Source organism: Gopherus evgoodei, chromosome 3 (assembly GCF_007399415.2).
Source record: "Gopherus evgoodei ecotype Sinaloan lineage chromosome 3, rGopEvg1_v1.p, whole genome shotgun sequence".
NCBI lineage: Eukaryota > Metazoa > Chordata > Testudines > Testudinidae > Gopherus > Gopherus evgoodei.
In genome coordinates this window covers 159,711,725-159,730,656 of record NC_044324.1, presented here as the reverse complement: position 1 = coordinate 159,730,656, position 18,932 = coordinate 159,711,725, and the positions used below count along the sequence as shown (strand labels likewise).

Here is an 18,932-nt window from a genome sequence, read left to right as displayed (position 1 = left end):
GCATTTCCGGGGTAAGGGGACACTGGCATAGGGCCTCCCAGAGCTGTGTGGCCTTGCTGCTTAGGTCACCTCACAGGAAACACACATCGCTTCTGAGTAAGGGTTACAGCAGTCTGCCTTGTGTGCACCGGAGCCCAGCTCTGAGCTGATGTTACTGTAATGGCTTGCAGGCTGCAGGTGCTAGTTGACACTCCTGAGCTGTAGTGCTCCGCTATACTCTACAACAGCAATGCACTCTACTATGCCTTGGCCTCCCTGCCTTGAGAGAAAGGCCTGCACAGTATGTTGGCATGCCCTGGTTTTGAAAACCCTCCCTAAAAGGGGACTAGAGTCAACAAATTTGTCCCAGAGGAACGGCTCACATCCCTCCATGCATGAGGCGAGGCTGACAGAACAAAGCTCATAGAGCATCACTGTGCCCCTGGAGACACATTATTACTGCTGGCAGCTTCTCTGACAGGACTGATCAGAGGAACTTCCCACCTGCTGTAGGATGCTGGTGAAGGAGTGTGGAATGCTGGGGCTCAGCTACCACACTGTCCCCCTCCCTGGCAGTAGCAAGGAGGGGAGGTACTATACCAGATTAACTAACATAGACAGGAAGGAAGATCCTGTGGTTAAGGCACTGCAGGGATTACAGCTCATTCCCAGGCTCTGCCCCAGACTCCTGTGACCTGAGGCAGTAACTGTCCCTCTCTACATAGCCCCCCAGCAGGAAAATGGGGATAATGACACTTCCTAACTCACAGGAGCATTGCACATGTAACATCCATTACAGTTTGCAGAGCAAAAATGCCCAGTAATGGGACCATAGTAATGCCTAATCACTATGCAGGCTGTGCCATCCTGACACTGTTTCTGTCAGCATCTGCACCTAGAGGCAAGAGGAATGGTACCACAATCTGCCAAGTGAAAAGGTCGGTGCATTTCCCCAAGAGCCTCACTAGGTTCCAGACCTTTATTATGCAATCTTTGGCTAAAAGTTATTTACAGGAAGGATAAAAATTCACAAATCACTCAACATCAGGCTAAAATGGTCCTGGAGCTCCTAGGGGGGCAGCCGTTTAAAGAAGAATTCCAGAGTCCTGGTCACTCCTTGCCTGGGTCGCTTTGCACTGGAGCCACCAGGGGTCTTAGCGTTGCTTTTGCTCTTGGCAGGAGAACTGGGAGCAGCAGCAGGGGCCCTGAGAGGGCTGGCTTCTAAGAAGGAGCTCTGCAGCTCCACAGCAAAGTGATAGTCCATGTGCTCCAGGAGCTCCCACACTGGCACCTGCTGGCCACACTTCTCACAGTGCAGCTGGTCTGCTGGGGAGCTGGCAGGACCTTGTACAAACCCAGCTGAGGGTGGCAAACTCTGCTCCTTCCACGCAGGTAGCTCTGAAGCAGCTGCTCCAGCTGATTCTGTTTTTACAGTGCTCCTGGAGGCTGGGCCAGCAGAGGGGGTTTCTGCAGGATAAGGGAGCAACTCCTCAGGGGGAAGCCATCTGTACGGGGAGGGGGAGCTGCCACCCTTGGGACTGTGCCTCACAAGAGCTTCTGGAGTCTGACTCTTGCTAAGGACGAGACCTTCTCTCTCATTGTGGCCACAGGGATCAGGCACTGACAACTCTGCCTCTGCACTGGGGACAGCAGGCAGGCAGGGCTCTCTGGCCCCATGGGCTCGCTGCCTTTCTGCTGCCTTCCGGAAAAAGGACTCAATAGCATTCATGGGCTTCTTGCTGGGCTCTTTTCTTGGGCTCCCAATGCACTTGGCATTTGGGCTGGTTGCATTGGTGCCAGCTGGCAGGGTACACTGGGCATCACTGGTCAGGAAGGCAGCAATGCCTGCAGGTGAGAGTGTGGGAGCCTCAGAAAACTTGCTTGCGTAGATATGCAGAAATGTAAGTGGAGGGGACCTGTGGAGAAAGGCAGAAACAGCTCAGACCCAGCCCAAGAAGTGCAAAGCCTTTCAAGACAGGATTGAAATAAGTGTGTCAGGTTTCACTGGGCATGGTGACAGTGCAGCAGCTGAGAGCCGGGACAGGACATTGGTGGGCTGGTAGGGGAGGGTCTTTTAGTCATGCCTGTTGGCCAAACACTAGTACTCCTTCCTCCTCATGACTTTGCAGTAAGAGGCCTGGGCGCTGCAGACTGCCTGTGTTACTGCCGGGAGCAAAGCAGCACTTCCTTGAGGAATGTGACTTGAGCAGAGGGACCTGGGCCAGGCCCCCTGGATTCTGGCAAGAAGCTTGACTCCTCAGTGCCATCTGCCAGGGGTGGGAGCTCCTGCAACTCTCAGGCTCCCAGTCAGGAACTAGCTGTCCTGAAGGAGTCACTGCTCTGAGCCCAGCACACTGCATCCTCCTGCCCAAGCTAGGACACGAGGGTGGAAAGCAAACAGGTTGTGGTTAAAGTGCTTTTATGCCCCCCGTGCCCTCTCTGCCCAACAAGCATTTTGTCCCCCGACCACCAGAGCACAGCCACTCTCTTCTGGCTAGCCCAGGGATAGCACCCTGAGCACAAGCCAGCCAGGTACTCACGCTGCAGCAGTTCATTCCAACTCCACAGCAGCACAGCCCTGGGTGTAGCCTTGCCCCCCTTTCTACTGGCACTGCCGGATGCTGAATATGGAAATTAGCACTGCATGGTGGCGGCCTGGGGGAGGATGATGCTCAATAGCTGCCCTTCTGGGTGGGTAGTGCTCACCGGCAGCTGAGCCCAGGACATGTGCCTTCCATCTGAGGGCACCAGCTCTCTCTGCCAGAGCCAGCTCCTTCCAAATTCAGTCCCCACTCCTGTCAGTATTCAACACAGCCCCTTTGTCCTGCATGTGTCATCTCCCAGGGCACAGCCCAGCCCCCTCCTCCAGCACACCAACCGAGGCCAGGAAGGGGACTTGCTCACCATGCAGCCTGCTGGGCTCCAGCCACATTGCAGTTTCTGATGATCATGAAGGCATCACTGCTGATTTTGTGGGCGTCATAGCGAGGCAGGGCACAGCAGCGTGACAGGGCACTGGCTCGTTGATCGCCTTGCATGCGGATGCTCACAGTCAGCTGTTTGGCCACCCGGCAGTTCTGCGGAGAGAGGACACAGCTACAGTACAGGGCAAAGCAGTGAATGCCAGGGACGGGCTCAAAGAGGTGCTCAGCCTAGAACACTGTACTGCCAGCCTGTAACTTTACAATCCAATCTCACCATCTGTCCTGGCAGGTCCAGCTGCTGTCTGTCACCATCACACTGTGTGTGAGGGGCTCATACACCTTGTGCATGTGTGGGGGGAAGGTGTGTAATCCCTGCTTCCATCCCTACACAGGTACATTCCCCCTTTATCCACATCACAATACAGCATATCTGCAAGGCTAGTCTCTGCCCTGGCCAGCAATGTAGGCTCTTCAGGTTATAAAGCAGCTCGTTCACTTTTAGGGGTGCAGGGCAGGACTCCCAGGAGGGAGCCAGCAGGAAGCACATGCTAGGACTGAGGTGCACAGAGAGGAAGCTGCCTGACCTGAGCTCACTCATCCCCTCATGTGTACCTGATGCTCACATCCTGTAAGGGAGGGGACTGGAGGACAGTGGGTAGCTCAGGGTATTTTGGGGTCAGGCCCTCCTACAGCACCTTTCTGGGTCCTCCCTCACCTCTTAACTCACAGTCAGCTAGCAGCAGTGCATTGCATTTCTTTTTAAACGCTATTTGGTTGTGTTTATTAAGAATTACTTAAAATTAATACATATTTGGGAGATCTTAATAGACTTTAAATATTTAAAGCAATCAATAAATGCTACCAATAGAGTAAACATATGAGTGCATTTGTAGCTGATTACTAGAAATTACTATCCATTATTTAACATTATTACCCTAAAACAAAAGTAACAGTTAATCTTCATTGGGTTTCTGAGAACTGGCTGGGCAGAAGCCCACCCACTGCTAACGGATCCCCCCCCAGCCTAAGGGGAGGATCTACAGGATCTCAAAAACCCAACTGATTCCGGGGGACAACTAATAAAAGAACAGGGACAGGAGTGCAGTCTGAGGGTCATAAGAAGGGAGCCTGACGGGGACACCGAACAGAGAACCCCGGACAGCACCCACTGCTCCTCGAAGGCGTCAAGGGAGCCAGTGGACGCCGCCCAGAGGAATTCTGCCCGGATATGTGAATGGACAGAGGATCGGAAACAAGCCCCACAGTCACAGGAGTCTCCACTGGCCAACCTCCTTTCCCTGGTGGTGTAGATGGCCATTTTAGCCTGGGCGAGGAGGTTGACCAGGAGGTCCCGTGACTTTGTGGGGCCACGGATAGGGAGTGCATAGAGAAGGAGGTGAGGGGAAAAGTGCAGCCAGAAACACAACAGTATATTGGTGAGGAGCTGGTATAGGGGCTGCAACCTGGCGCACTCTAAGTGAACGCATGCAGGGCAACCTCCTCTGCCACTCACCACATCCCCCAAGCTGGTGTTAGACAACTCAGGTAGTGGAGACCCTGCTGCCTCTGGCCCAGCCCCACAGCAAGGAGAGGCAGAAAACCCTCAAGCCCCGCCTTACTTGGTCTCTGTCCTTGCTCAGTCTCTCCTCCAGCTCCAAGGCCATCTGCAAGAGCCAGTGCTGCACCTGCAAGCAGCACACAGCAGCGTTTGATACAGCCCCAGGAAACTCCCACACACATCCAAGTGGCTGCTATTACAGGACCTGGCAGTCAGCCCTAAACACCACACTAGGCAAGCTGCTGACAGCCAGAGCCCCAGGCAGTGAGGAACATTCAAGGGGCACTTGGCTCAAACTAGGACGAACAGATCACCACAAATGCTTCCAGGGAATCAATAAACCCAGGGGAGACAGGGTTTAGATTTAATCTGAGCTGCATCCACCATGCCCCAGAATCTAGAGCAGCCCAGACATTGCAGCACATGTCACTGCTGGGAATCTGAAAGGGACAGGAAATCTTCCAGTGACATTGTCCCAGGCCAAGGGAAACACAGCAAGTGCAAAAATCTTGCAGATTTTTAGAGCTCTCATCACTCCCGCCTTCTTAGCTGTTAGTAACACAAGGAAGGACCTAACAAGACAATGTCCATTTAAACCTGGATCTGAACTCAGGCTGGGAGATTCAGAGCTCAGCTTTGTGCTACTCTATCATATGGATGCTTAGAGAACCCTCTCCCACCCTGCCCAAAGATAAGGTGCTCTCCAGTATGGGCCCAGCTGACGTGGGTGGCATGTGTGTTAGCAGCAGGTTTACCATCACTTGCACTGCTGCTATCACACAAGGACTTTCATTCCATCCAGGCATTTAAAGGCAGGAATCTGGATTCCCCTTGGAGAAGAGACTTAGGAACTGAAATAAAGGCCAGCAATCCTGACAGATACAGCTAGATGACAGGGAATTTCAGCAGCACAATCAGTTAGCTGTCTTCTTCCAAGCTCCCGCTAGCTGCCGTTAACCAAGGCAGACCGAAAGGCAGGAGCAGCACATCTTGTAGCAAAGGCAAAGGCAGAATACAGTGAACAGGACATTCTCATCTGGACACATCCAGCACCCTAGCATCCAGATGGTCCCTCAGGCACAGCAGGACCATGGGGACAGAAATCCATCGGTGCCAAGAAGGGACTGTGCACACAGCTGTGGAGAGGGCACGACAAAGGAACACTCCCTCCCCTCTTTCCAGTGTGCTGTAGCATATGAAGGGCTGAGAGTCTCCTCTTCCCTGCTGACGAAGGGAGATGTAGGATGTTTCCCCAAGGAATTACACAGCTGCTGTTGCACAGACTCTACAAAATCTAAGAGCCTGATTTCAGGGCACTGCATTCAGCATGATGAAATGGAGCAGCTCTTGCAACAGTCTGAGCCCAGAGGGAAGGGGCTGCAGCCTGTGGCATGACTCAATGACCATCCCCATCTCTCCTATCCCAGGTCCAAACCAGTTCTGCTCAGGAGATCTTACACTCTCTTACCTGCTTCTGAGTGGTCAAGGCTACTTTCCCAGGGAAGTTCTTGCTGCAACCAATGGACTTAGGCAATTGTCTGGGTTTCACAGGTTCCTGTTCAATTCCTCTGCACATATCATAGAGCCAGGACCTGAAAGTCCCACATGAGGTTTGAGATTAAGGCTGATAATGTTCCATCTCTCCTCTCGACTCCACCTGGGCTCACTGAGTATTCAAGCTTAGGAGGACCTCATGGTTCCTGCACTTGCATGTGAAACTGGGCCCTAGGGACTCATGGGGCAGTGCACACAGGCAGGGTTCAGGGACAACTTAGACAAACCACACAAGGGGCCACATGGGACTCACCCCTCAGCACAGAATCTTTTACTCTACAGAGTACTGCACAGGTGGTATCCAACAGCTATGATCCCAGCTGCATCTCACACTGGCCGCATCTGGGGCTACAGAGCTAGGTGACTTCAGCTAGCTGAAGCAATAGGCTCCTTCACTGCTTGGCCATTTTAAACTATAGTCAGGTGATGGTTCCAGCTCCCCAGGCAGCTGTGATGGCAGCCAGCAGCAGGTTTCATTCAGCTACTAATGGGGAAATACCTTACAGCAGTTATTGCTCAAGTGCCCCAGCTCCCTCCCTGCGACAGCAGCATTCCCCAGACTAGAGGCTGCCAGCCCCTGCTTTGTGCATTGGGCATTTCAGGCTTCAGACTGGTATTCTAAGCTCTCAGTGCCCAAGCCTGGGACTGGTATTCTAAGCTCCTAACACTTAAATCAGGAGCCTCAGTGCTGGGCCTGAGCACTGCCTGCCTCCCATTCCATTCTGTGTTCTCTAACTGGCTCTAAAGCCTGGATTGTGTCCCTGGAGCAGCACATACTCCGCAGCAGCATACAGGGACAACTGAATGGGAAACAAGGGCTTAACCCTTGGGAGGATGGACAGGGGCTAGGAAAGATCAAAAGCCAGTACACATGCCTAGCAGACCATTACAGGACACTGCTCATGTTCCCTGTCTCAACGCAACCCTGAAAAGGCCCAGGCAGAAACTCTCCTGAGCAACAACCTCAGCAGAATGGCCTAAGGATCTACTGGTGAAGGGGAGGGAGAACACAAGTCTATCATCCTATGGAGACCTGCAGCCTAGAAGCCAGCATGTCACCTACCCAGTCTTGTCTCCAAAGTGAGTTTGGAGCTGTGACTCGCTGAATAGGGTCAGCTGCCCCATGTACTCCACTCCCAGTACGTCTGTGATGGAGGCACCCAGCTTCCCTCCCAGGTTCCGGCTGCAGGAGAAGGAGGAAGCATAGAAGAGAGCTGTCACTGGAGACTGAAACATGTTCAGCGCACCCCAGCTCCCATTCACTGGCAGGAAGCAGAGTAGGTGGGGGAGCAGCACTGCCTGACCAGACTCTTGACCAAGGAGCAACACGTGATGATTCCAGTGAGGATGGGACAGCTCATCAATTCCTAGCCTGAGATGTGGTTGCAAAGGAACAGGGAGAGAAAAGGCAGAAATGCACAAAGACAGCATCCCAGCACCCACCCTTGCTTAAAATCTATTTGTTCACTCACTCTTCCCTGCCCTCTCCCCTGGGTCTAGCCATTCCTATGTGGGCAGGAAAGCCCACAGTAGTAGCTGCCTGAAGGCAGATGCTAACTTTGCAGCTCTTGAGCACAGCTTCAAACTGGAAACGTTGGTAGTACTTTTCCAGCTCCACCATTGTTCCTGAGACATTGTTCATAGTGGATTGTGCAGATGTTCAGAATATGACCGTGAATGTTCTCCAGGCTCCTGGTGTTCAGCTCCCTATCAGTAAGGTCTGAATACACCAAGCACGAGGAGTCTGCATGTTTCCACTTGGTGAGCCTTGCATGTTGTCTCACTGCACTTCTTGAGCTTAGCTACACCTTAGGGAACAGGTTCAAATGATGCCAATTGAACTGTGGTAGGCCATTTGGGCTTGCCTCCTTCATTGAGGCAGAAGGGAATGGCAACATCTCCCAAACGCAGTCACTCATGGTGTCAGAATGAGCTTTCACACTCAATAAATTGGGCAGATCTTCCCAATAGGATCCCCCTTCTCTTTTCTTGCATGCTTTAACAAGCAGTGAATTAGTTAATATTTTAAGGGCTTGTCTACTAACAATTAATTCTCAGCAAGCTACGGTGCGAATTGACCCTGCGATTAGCTTGCCATGCAAAAATCATCCATTAATGCGCTTTGATCTAGTCCCGTTTCAAAGTGCACTAAGGAATGTTAGTGAGAGTAAACAGGGTCCAAAGAGACAGTATGCAGTGGGATAGATTCACACCCCAGCCTGCCACAAGCTAAATGTTCATGTCGACAAGCCCAAAATGTCTACGCCCTCATTGAGCTGAATGGGGCAGTTCACACTTCTCCGAGTTATTCCACTGAGTTCCGCAAGCAGAGTGAGCGGGAACTAAAATGTACATCTTGGCAAGCAGACCAGCTCGAGATGATTTTTTTAAATGAAAGCTTAGATTCTGGTGAACAAAGCAGCAGCATGAAAGAGGGGCTGATACACTCTATTGCCAGGTCCCAGCTCAGTCCAAGTCCCGAGTTCAACAAAAGCACGACTCCCCAATACTTACATGCTGCTGATGGGCATGTGGCTGAAGAGCTGTGGGACAGATCCCTGGGATACCAGCGTCTGGCGGTTGGGCTTGTTCAGCCCACAGGCCAGTTTTGCCAGTGCCTGGAATATGGAAGAGTGTGGAAACCCCATTACTGCAAACCCCACATGCTCAGAGGACTACAGGCTTCTAAAAGCCTGCCTACTAGGTTCTGCAGAACAGCCCCCAGCTAACAACTGAAGGGCTCTCTCTAGGCTTTGGGATTCCACAGCGTCTTCCACGGGCACAGCTCTGTTGAGGACAAGATTCAGGTTCCACCACTCTTCACTCCCTGTTATTAACTAACACAGGATCTGAACTGTGCTGGCTAAATTGTCTTTAAACACAGCGTCACCTGCAACAGTCTAGCTCTGAGAAGGGAGTCAGAACCCTGCTTTAGACAGTTTAGAGGACTCTGTGTGTTTAGCGTGGTTGTGTTGGCTCAGTTCTGGTCAGGAAACTGTGCTAAGATTCCAAGAGCAGCCCTCACACTCCTACCCTACTACCCACCCCATGCCTGTTTTCTCTGTCTGGGCCTCTCCTCTTCCATCCTCTCTGCTCCTGTCTTGCTCTTTCTTGCTGTGTCTCCTTTAGTCTTCTCTCTGCAAGGTCAGCAGCAACAGAGTACTACAGAAAGAAACCTACAAGAGGCTAGTCAGTAAAAGGTCACGTAGTTAATGCAGCAGGAAACCCAGAGCTGCAGTATCGGAGTGAGTCAGTTCCCCTTTGCAGCTGGCTGTGTGCGTTCCTGTGGCTGCCGCTGGTGGCTGGTTGTACATTACCCAAAGCACATCCACCAGACTGGAAGAAAGTAAGACTGAGAAAGCCAACCTGACCCACATCACATCAGCATTCATGGGGTGGGACGGGGGGGCGGAGGGGGAGGAGGAAAGAGGACTGAACTAAGGCTCTTTCTGTCCCATTAAACAGGAGTTTACACCGGTAAAGCCCTCCTATAGGCACAGACTATGCCTCCTCATTCTAGGAAGGAAACACTCACTTTAAGATCAATCATTTCTAGAGAGGACTCTCTCCTGAGCACTTTAAAGATCTTTTCCACAGTGAGTTGACTGCTCGGGATATGCCAGAAAAACCAGAGCCCTGGCCAGTAAGTGAATCTAGTTCTAGGTAGTTTACGTCTCCACAGTACTGGGCAAACATTACAGCCCATCCTCGTGCGTAATGTTATTTTCAACTACATGTGTTTAAATGTGGCCATGATGTTCCATTCTGCTCAGATTTCATCAGACGGTGGACTCTGATGATTTCATTTATTTTACTGCATAATCAAAGTACGCCACTTGAAACAAAACCACCCCATTGTGTTACACACACCTTGTTGTGTGAAATCCCAGCTGAACACCTCAGTCCAGTAACTGCTTCCACAGCTGCCCTCATTTCCTCCACAATTACTGCTCCTACTGTCAGCTGCAGCTCTGGACAGCTGATGTCACCAAAAGGCAGCGACTCAAGCCATTGGTGCAAGCCACGCTGCCGCAGATCCTCTGAAAAAGAGCACAAAGGGGATTAAAGCCCAACACAACAAGGAGCGTGGTGGTTCCAACAAGCCAGAATGAACAGTGGCCACACACTTGTCACCGCACCTTTATTCCATGGTCAAGAAGTAAGCTCCCTGCACCAGTGCATTTAGAAAAGGAGAAATCCTATTTACGGGGCATGTCCTTTGGAAAAAGGAGAGCAAGTCACTTTCCTGCCAAACTACTGAAACAGAGACAAGTACTCTCCAACTGCACCAATAGGAGCTTGAGAAGGAGGAGATGAGGTAAGACTTTCACACACAGATCTGTGCTGTGGAATAACTTGAAACAGACTAAATGAATTTGCCTTAGATAAGATGCAAGTTGGTACGTATGTTTGTCCAGATTTGCAAGTGCTCAAGTATATATGTGCACAACAGTGCTCCCAAGTGGTTGTTTGGGGACATTTTGGACTAGAGCCTAGTGCTTTTTAAAGATAATGCCAGCCTACAGATGTTTTCTTTTGAAAATGAAACTTTAGTTGACTTTGAGCTTCAGCACCAGACCATGGATAACAGAGCCCTGGGACCAGGCACTCTGCATGGCAAGTAGGGATGAAAGAGGTTGGGAAGGGGCAAGCAGGGAAAGGGGACTCTAGAAATCCTTCCCAAGACTCTATTTGCAATGCTGGCCTTTCACCTGTTACTTAGCTCAGGCTTGTTTCCCATGCATTAGAGTATTTCTACACGGTGCGGCCTCCATTTTACTTTCTCTTTGACACAAACTGCAGTGTAGGGCAATTCATTTTACCCTCACTTTTTTAGAGCTGAAGGGAAATAAACCAAGATGAAAAGCAAAAAGGAACTATTAACTTCAGGAAAAGCAGCAGCATCTGCCTGGTGACTTGGCATTACCTTTGCAATCCACACTCTTTTTCTTTGCTGCTGTTGCAGAGACATTTGGCAGTCCCTGGATGTAGGTAGTTGGCAGCAGCTCGGCTGGGATAGGCTGCCCTTGCATCTTCTTGAGCCTCTCTTGCACAGCGCCAGTCAGGTCCATGTAGGCTTCATCAATGCTGGCACGCTCAATCACAGCAAAGCGCGACATCACTTTCATCACCTCTACACTAGCCTCTCGGTATCTGCAGCGGAAAACCATAAGGAGCTCAATCTTTGTCATGCACTTGGGACTCAGCGGCCTTCCAGCCCAAAGTCTCTTTCCTTCTGTCTCTCCATCCAACTCCTCTACTGGCTGAGACCTAGCCATCCGCTCGGGCTACTGAGCTGCTGGTTTAACGGATGTGCTCCTCTCTCAAAGCTGAGCTTATGCTTGGCATTAATATCTTTGCCCCACTATTCAAGGACACTAGTCTGACCCTCATGTGGATGAGCTCAGAGGCTGAAAGCCAAGGCACATCTCAGTCTGGTTTTCTAAGCTTGAGGTTAGTGCTGGGGAAGGGTCTGCCCTGACAGATCCGGACACTGAAGGCTAATCTACCATGGGAAGTTACACTAGCATAGCGCCATCTCTCAGGGCTGCAAAAAACCCACAGCCTTAAGAGACGTTGCTATGCCAACCAAACTCCTGGTGCAGACACAGCCAGTCAGTGGAAGGATTCTCCCGGCAACCCAGCTATTGCCTCTCGGAGAAAAGAATTAATGACACTGATGCAAAAACCCCTTCAGTCGATGCGGGAAGCATCTACACTAAGGCTACGAGGACCTTTCCTGAGATGCTATGACTACACTACAGTGCCTACAGTGGCGCAGCTGCACCATTGTAGCACCACTAGTGTAGATGCTCTAAACCAACGGGACAGAGCTCTCCTGTCGGCTTCATTACTCCAGCCCCCGTGAGCAGCGGCAGCTATGTCAGCGCGCTGTCCACACCAGGGCTTAGGTCGGTGTAATTTGTCACTTCGGAGGGTGGGTTATTCACACCTGAGGGCCATAACTTATCCCAAGCTGTAGGGCATACACAGTCTCTGCCCTCCCTGCCTGTGCCCTAGCAGGGGTAGCACAGACCCGGCCAGCGGGTTGTGGCTGGGAAAGCTTTACTGCAGGTTCCCCACGCTTCCCTCGCATCCTGACACCGGGGGCCTGTCCGATCAGTGTGTCCCAGCGCCCAGGAGGGAGGGACCCCGACCCTGCAACAGGGCGCCAGGCGCTGCACAAACACCGCGGGCCCCGGGCTCGCCTCACCTGCTGAGATCCGCCTTCCCGTAGGCCTCCGGGACCCGCGCCAGCACCAGCTGCGGGCAGCGCTTCTGGGCCTCGTCCGCCCGCATGCCCCGGCTGATCCCGAAGGCGCGCGCCTCGTAGCTGACGGCGATGATCCTGCGGGGAGACAGCACAGAGAGTGGAGTGGGGCGGGCCGGGCCGGGCCGGGCCGGGCCGGGCGGGGGCCGCCGGAGGGGAGGTGGGGGAGAGGCAGCACGTACCCGCCGCCCCGCCATGCGTCATATTGCACCACGGCGCAGGGCTGGCCCCGCAGCCGCGGCTCCCGGCGCTGCTCCACCTGCGCGAAGAAGCAGTCCATGTCCGCCAGCGCCACCACGCGCTCCCGCCCGCGAGACATGGCCCCTGGGAACAGTCAACGGCTACGGCTCTAACGAACCGCGCGCGGCGGCCGTTTGTTTTGCTCCCCGCCCCACGTCGAGACGCCGCGCGCGGCCTGCTGGGAGCTGTAGTCCTCGCGCGCAGAGGGAGAAGAAGGACAGGGGACCCGCGATGCACGCTGGGAGCTGTAGTTCCCGCGGAGGGGGGCTGGCGGTGGCTCAGTCTCGCGCCCCGGTAATATAAGCCCCCTCTTCCGGTTTGGAGAACTGGCGCGGTATCTGCGGCTGCTTGTGATTGGATCGACGGAGTCGGGACGGTGGTTGGCGCAAGCGCATTACCATGCCCCCGATCGCCGCAGGTCGTTATCCTCCCTTCGCGCATGCGGTTTCCCCCTTCAAGCGTCGCGGGGTTGTTGGCGCATGCGTAGAAGCGTCCCGTTCCCCATGGCACATGCGTACTATGTAGAGCCATCTTGTCCCGGGCGCGCCTGCTCCCTCCTTCTCCCGTTGCAGTAGCCCTGGTCCTCCCCTGCTCCGGTTGCCCCGCGCGGACCCCTCCCCTCCCCTCCCGGTGCCGCCATGTCCGCGGAGCAGGTGAGCAGCCTGTGCGAGCAACTGGTGAAGGCGGTGACGGTGATCATGGACCCGGCCTCCACCCAGCGCTACCGCCTGGAGGCGCTCAAGGTACCGGGGCAGCGGGGTCCGCGTGGGGCGGCCGGGCTTAGCGCTGCCCGCTCCGCACCGGGGTTATGGCCCGGGGCAGAGCTGGACCCTTGGGCCCCAGCTCCCGGGGAGCTCGGTGACCGTCCCCTATCCCCCCCGAAACCTGTCACCCCCCGCCCGCCTCTCGCCTGGCTCTACCCCCGTGAGGGGTCCAGCCCATGTGTCTGCTCCGGGACAGCACGTCTCCGATACCCCTGAATTCTGCCCCCACCTGAGCTGGGTTCCCCGGTCTCCGACTGTGGGCTCGCCCTGCCCCATGGCATGGAGAGCTGGCAGCCTGCTTTGCCTTTAATCCCCCTGTAGGTGTTTAGGGACTCCAGTGATACCTCTAGTAAAGGTCTATAGAGATAGGCAGTTTCTCGGGCTGGGCTTTGCTGCAGCACCTTTCCTAGCCTGAATATGACCCTGAAGTTTGTCTCTTTCCAGGCTGGTCAGGGAGATCTGAAGGGCATAAGAGATTCTCATTTTGCTGCTCGGGAGGCTCTGAGCAGTGTCAGAGTCACTGAAGTAGTCTGCAGCCTCAGGAAGGTAGCTCACAGTATTGGGCCACATTGGGAAAGTATTCCCAGATGATGAGGATTTGAGACACTAGGCGTGATGCTTAAATTGTACAGAAATTGCTTGCTTAGCCTCCTGTGCTTTCCAGGGAAAGTTCTCCTCTTGCAATGGGCAGTTTTGAAGCGCAGTTTTTCCTCTTATCTCCAAACTGTCCTAATGCTTCACTTCTCCCACCCTCATTTCCATGTTGCCTCTTGATAGTTTTTGATTCATTGTTATCCTTATTCCTTTTCAGTTCTGTGAGGAGTTTAAAGAGAAATGTCCCATCTGTGTCCCCTGCGGTCTGAAGCTGGCAGAGAAAACCCAGACAGCCATTGTCAGGCACTTTGGTCTTCAGATCTTGGAGCATGTGGTCAAGTAAGGGAGCTCGCTTGGGCTGCATGGATGTGGTGTTCTCCTTAATTCTGGAGAGCTTTTCATGGAGAGAGACCAGGCCTGCCCATGTCACAGTTGTCAGTGCTAATTATTGTTCCCAAATGTCTGTTGATTACAGCAGTGGACAGTGTGTCAGGAGATGTGGGTTCTATACTAAGCCCTGTTGTTAAGTTACCGGGTGACCTAAGGGGGCAAGTCACTTCCCATCTCTGTCCTTGTCTCTTTGTCTTTAGTACGAGGGTAATAGCAAACATTGCAAGAGGGGCATGCAGGTTAATTCATTTCCTAGATCTTAGACAAAAGATGCTGGAGACAGGTGGGGAAACTATTATCAGTAGATCACTGTAAAGTTCTCTGCCACTAGTTTCAGATTAATAAAAGTACCTCTTGGAGATCCTTCTTTGTTGGCTCCGCAAACCCAATACTTTGTGCTCTTGGTCCTTTTCCTGTAGATGTTAATGAATCCTGCCCATTCCCTGAACTGTGCTGATGTCAGTGGTGCAGGGCGCTCTAACTGGGCAGTAATTTTAACTTCAGCCAATGATGTTGCTCAGTAAGGGATTGGGTACTGGCAGAGCAAATGAACAATGCAGCCTCAGCCTCCATAACTTTGGCAAAGGGCTGATGGATTTCTAAGACAAGTCAGCGATCAGTGCCAGCATATTGACTTGGTGCCCTCTGTGTGTTTTGTTGGGCAGGTTTCGCTGGAACAGCATGCCTCGCCTCGAGAAGGTCTATCTGAAGAACAATGTCATGGGGCTCATATCCAATGTAAGTGCTGGCTGCCTCCAGGGCCAAACCACTATATGGAGCAGACTCATAGACTTTAAGTCCAGAAGGGACCATCATGATCATCTAGTCTGACCTCCTGCACCTATAATAGACCCATAACCTCTGTCTAAGGGACCATAACTAAGGCTACATTTTAGTCACAGATATTTTTAGTAAAAGTCATGGGCAGGTCACGGGCAGTAAACAAAAATTCACATCCCGTGACCTGTCCATGACTTGTACTATATACTCCTAACTAAAACTTGGGCAGAGGGACTGCAAGTGGTCTGGTGGCGATCTGGTGCTGGGAGGATGGCCCAGGACCTCTGCTGGTTCTGGGGGGCGGGGGAGGGTCGGCAGGGCTGACAGGCTCCTTTCTGGCTTCGCATGTCCCTGCAGCTCCTAGGAGTAGGGAAGGCAAGGTGCACTATATGCGCTGCTCTCGTCACGAGCTCCAGCTCTGCAGCTCCCATTGGCTGGGGACCACAGCAAATGGGAGCTGTGGGGGCGATGCCTGCAAACAGGGACAGTGCGCAGAGCCCCCTGACCTTTCCACCTAGGTCAGGTAAGTGCTGCCCCACACCACAATCTCCTGAGCCCCCTCCCACACCCAAAGTGCTGCTGCTGCTGGTGACCTCCCGGAGTGTTGAGGCAGCCTCTGAGCCAGCCGCACCAAAAATCACGGAGGTCACGGAAAGTCATGGAGTCAGTGACTTCTGTGACAGACACACGCAGCATTACCCAGAACCTCCTGCTGAGAGACCCATTACCTCTTGCAGAGTTCTTTCACTTTGTTGAGGTGGCATGTGGAAGTGAGGAGGAAGGATGACGTTAAAGTACAGGAGGCCTGAGTTAAATTCCAGACTGTGCCCTTTACTTGCTATGTGACCCTGGGGGAGACACCATTTCCCTCTCTGCCTCAGTATCCTCATCTGTAAAATGGGGATAACTTATCCACCTCAGGAGAGTAGGGGTTGTGAGGCTTGCTTTATATCTACAAAGTGTTTTTGCAGTCCCTGGATGGAAGGTTCAGTAAATGTGGAGATTGTCACTCATTCAGCTCCAAAATGCATCTCTGATTTCTGCTGCTCTTTGCATGAAGGCTAAATGTTGCATCAAAGCCATATCCTTGACTCCTGTGGAGCATGCAATTTGGTCTGGTGCTGTAGGTCAGAAGTGTCTGGGAAAGGAGAATTGTGGATTGAAACCCAAGGTACTTTAGAATTCTAGACCTCCTCCCATTTGGCCACCACAGGAGGTTTCCTGGAACTTCCCACCCACAGCTGTCAATCCATCCCATGGAGGCAATGGTCTTCAAAGACCTACTTCTCCTCAGATGACAATCGTCTGGTGCACAGACCCTGCCAGCTGTGAATTCCTGAGAAGCTGGGAGTTCCAATCAGGACAGGAGCAGCTGGGTTGAAGGTGTATTTGTGTTTTTCTTATTGTCCCGTGGGTCTGCAGCCAGACTCCCCCATGGTGTGAATGATTGTTCTGGGGGCAGCTGGCTCCATCTTGTATGATCATCATCTTTCTCTCATAGGGAACACAGAATATTTTGGAGGAGGAAAGTCACATTAAGGATGTCCTGTCTCGCATTGTGGTGGAGATGATCAAGCGTGAATGGCCTCAGCACTGGCCTGATATGCTGAAGGAGCTGGACACACTTTCCAAACAAGGGGTATGAAGCACACCTGTCTGTCATGCTTGTCTGTACTCTTCCAGTGGCTCGTACTTCTAGGTCTCCTTTCCTTATTTCATGGTCAAACAAGTGGGAGTTACAGTAGATTCACAGGCTGTTGTCAGGTCCCATTATTCTAGGAGATCATGTTATCAGAGATTAAACCATCCTAGTTATCCCTCTCTGGCTGTTCCCCAGACCGTGATCTGGTCTTGATCTGTGTCTCTGAGATGCTCTCTGAAGGGCTTCGTGTTATGGCTAGACTCATGGATATGTTTGTGTGGGACATTAGGAGACACAGACAGAACTGGTGATGTTCATCCTCCTGCGTCTGGCAGAGGACGTGGTGACCTTCCAGACGCTGCCCACCCAGCGGCGACGGGACATCCAACAAACCCTTACCCAGAACATGGAGAAGATTTTCAGCTTCCTGCTCACTACCCTGCAGCAGAACGTCAACAAGTATAGGCGCATGGTAAGAAGCTTCTTCCTGGGAGCCCAGTCAGCACTGGAATCTTGGATATGGGCAAGTGAGAGGAGAATTAATCTGAAATCAATTGCTGTAGTAACACCATAGAGCTCTGTTGTGAGCCAGCTGCCGATGGCTGATGAGAAAGTCTCAGGGTTCAAGAGGCAGCATTGGTGTCAGCAGTCTGGATTTCTAGGGTTCATCACCTGAGATGGATGAGAACCTTGCACTTGGTGCTCAGAGGCTTAGTTTGCTGGCAGTAAGGCGTTGGTTTGCTTGATGCACCATGAGCTATACTAGGGTCCATTTGGTCCCATTCTCTTAGAACTCAGGTCAGAAACTCCTACTGCAACTTGATGGTATGGGATGCTGCTACCTTCCAGTTACAGATGCCCTTGTCCTCCCATAAGCAGGACAGTTTGAGCTCTACTTTACTACCGCTATAATCCTACGATACTGGAGATGTGCAGGTTGCTCAGGACATGTAATAATGGCAGATCTTTGCCTCAGGGAGCTTGTAGTCTGATCCGGTGAGAGTGAGATGGGGTTGGGAAGGTGAGGGACACAGCAGTGGCCAATCCAGAGACAAGCTTCTTATGTGCACCTCTTGTTCCCTTTTATAATGTGTTAAAATGTGGAGTAATGCTTAGCATGACAACAGCATGGTGGAGATGGAGCAGTGACAAGCTGTATCCTATTCACCGAGAGGGACACTTCAACCCATTTCCTTGGCACATTCGCTGGCCACATAGACTAGCGGTTCTCAACCAGGGGCACATGTACCTCTGGGGGTACTCGGAGATCTTCCAAGGGGATACACCAACTCATCTAGATATTTGCCTAGTTTTACAACTGGCTACATAAAAAGAACCAGCGACGTCAGCTCAAACTAAAATTTCTTACGGAGAATGACTTGTTTATACTCTATACACTGAATGTAAGTGTAATGTTTATATTCCAGTTGTTTTATTTTATAATTTTATGGTAAAAATGGGGAGGCAAGTGATTTTTGAGTACTAGTGTGCTAGGACACTTGTATTTTTATGTCTGATTTTGTAAGCAAGTAGTTTTTAAGTTAGGTGAAACTTGGGGGTACGCAAGACAAATTAGACTCCTGCAAGGGGTACAATAGTCTGGAAAGATTCAGAGCCACTGGCATAGACAATTCCATAGAACTGTGTATTTCTATGTGCTCTTCATGGCTGACCCATGGTGGGTGGGAAACCTTGTTGCGTTTTGTAGTTCAGTTGACTACATTTCCAGCTGAGGTCTGAATTACGATGCTGAGACTCTGAAGTGTGGTTTCTTCTGCTAATGGTGGAATCCTTCTGCTTGGCCAGGTGGGAGCGCCCCAGGAGCGAGATGCCCTCACCACTCCACAGGTTAGCAGATCTTTGAGCTCTTTGTGGACAGGCTGAATACTGAGGGTTGGGTGTGCAGCTACCAGTCTGCACACGGGATTGAGAGGGAGGGAATTTCCAGGCCTGGGTGCTGTACTCTGCAGTGCTGTTAGATATTCAGCTGTGATGTGGTGGGTCTGTACTTAGGTATTTGGGGTACATCTGGTGACTTGAGTCATTGCACTGTAAAGGTTGACAGAATGGAGTTTCCAAAGCAGAACCTTGCAGCAGAAAGGGATGTTTCCTTGCATGCAGAAAAACAGACCAACTGCTCAGATCAGACTCTGCTGTTGCATAATTTAGGCAATAAGATGGCACACACAGTGCATTGTTGCTGTTAAGCAGTTAGAGCTGGGGACTGTAAGTCAGG

General features: G+C 52.0%; 2 protein-coding genes across 6 annotated transcripts in view; one reads left to right on the top strand and one right to left on the bottom strand.

Moving 5' to 3' along the window:
* Positions 1–944: 944 nt before the first annotated feature.
* On the bottom strand, positions 945–13,089 carry POLH (DNA polymerase eta). Of its 2 annotated transcripts, none has more exons than XM_030557176.1 (10): positions 12,546–13,089; positions 12,230–12,364; positions 10,943–11,169; positions 9,886–10,055; positions 8,530–8,633; positions 7,079–7,198; positions 5,930–6,053; positions 4,523–4,588; positions 2,884–3,056; positions 945–1,895 (listed from the first exon to the last, which is right to left on the bottom strand). In XM_030557176.1, exons 1-10 carry the CDS (start codon positions 13,055–13,057, stop codon positions 1,049–1,051), a joined length of 2,478 nt encoding a protein of 825 aa, XP_030413036.1. In that variant the 5' UTR covers positions 13,058–13,089; the 3' UTR covers positions 945–1,048. The 2 variants fall into 2 exon arrangements, with proteins under 2 accessions (XP_030413036.1, XP_030413037.1); XM_030557177.1 differs by having other exon boundaries at positions 12,469–12,694.
* Positions 13,090–13,141: 52 nt separating this feature from the next.
* XPO5 (exportin 5) overlaps positions 13,142–18,932 on the top strand; it is a 37,631-nt gene continuing 31,840 nt past the window's right edge. For all 4 annotated transcript variants that reach the window (XM_030557174.1, XM_030557175.1, XM_030557173.1 and 1 more), the window contains exons 1-6: positions 13,142–13,269; positions 14,102–14,223; positions 14,940–15,012; positions 16,556–16,693; positions 16,986–17,168; positions 18,503–18,544. In XM_030557174.1, coding sequence (XP_030413034.1) covers positions 13,165–13,269; positions 14,102–14,223; positions 14,940–15,012; positions 16,556–16,693; positions 16,986–17,168; positions 18,503–18,544 — 663 coding nt within the window. In that variant the 5' untranslated portion in view covers positions 13,142–13,164. The remainder of the gene's footprint in view (positions 13,270–14,101; positions 14,224–14,939; positions 15,013–16,555; positions 16,694–16,985; positions 17,169–18,502; positions 18,545–18,932) is intronic.

Bases quoted from the DNA above. Each gene is read 5' to 3' on its own strand.
- POLH (XM_030557176.1), bottom strand. From the start codon at position 13,057: ATGGCTCTACATAGTACGCATGTGCCATGGGGAACGGGACGCTTCTAC. The intron at 11,170-12,229 runs GTGAGGCGAGCC...TTTCCGCTGCAG, and splicing joins GGGAAGGCGGATCTCAGCAG to ATACCGAGAGGCTAGTGTAG. The intron at 4,589-5,929 runs GTAAGAGAGTGT...TGCTGCTTGCAG, and splicing joins CCTTGACCACTCAGAAGCAG to GTGCAGCACTGGCTCTTGCA.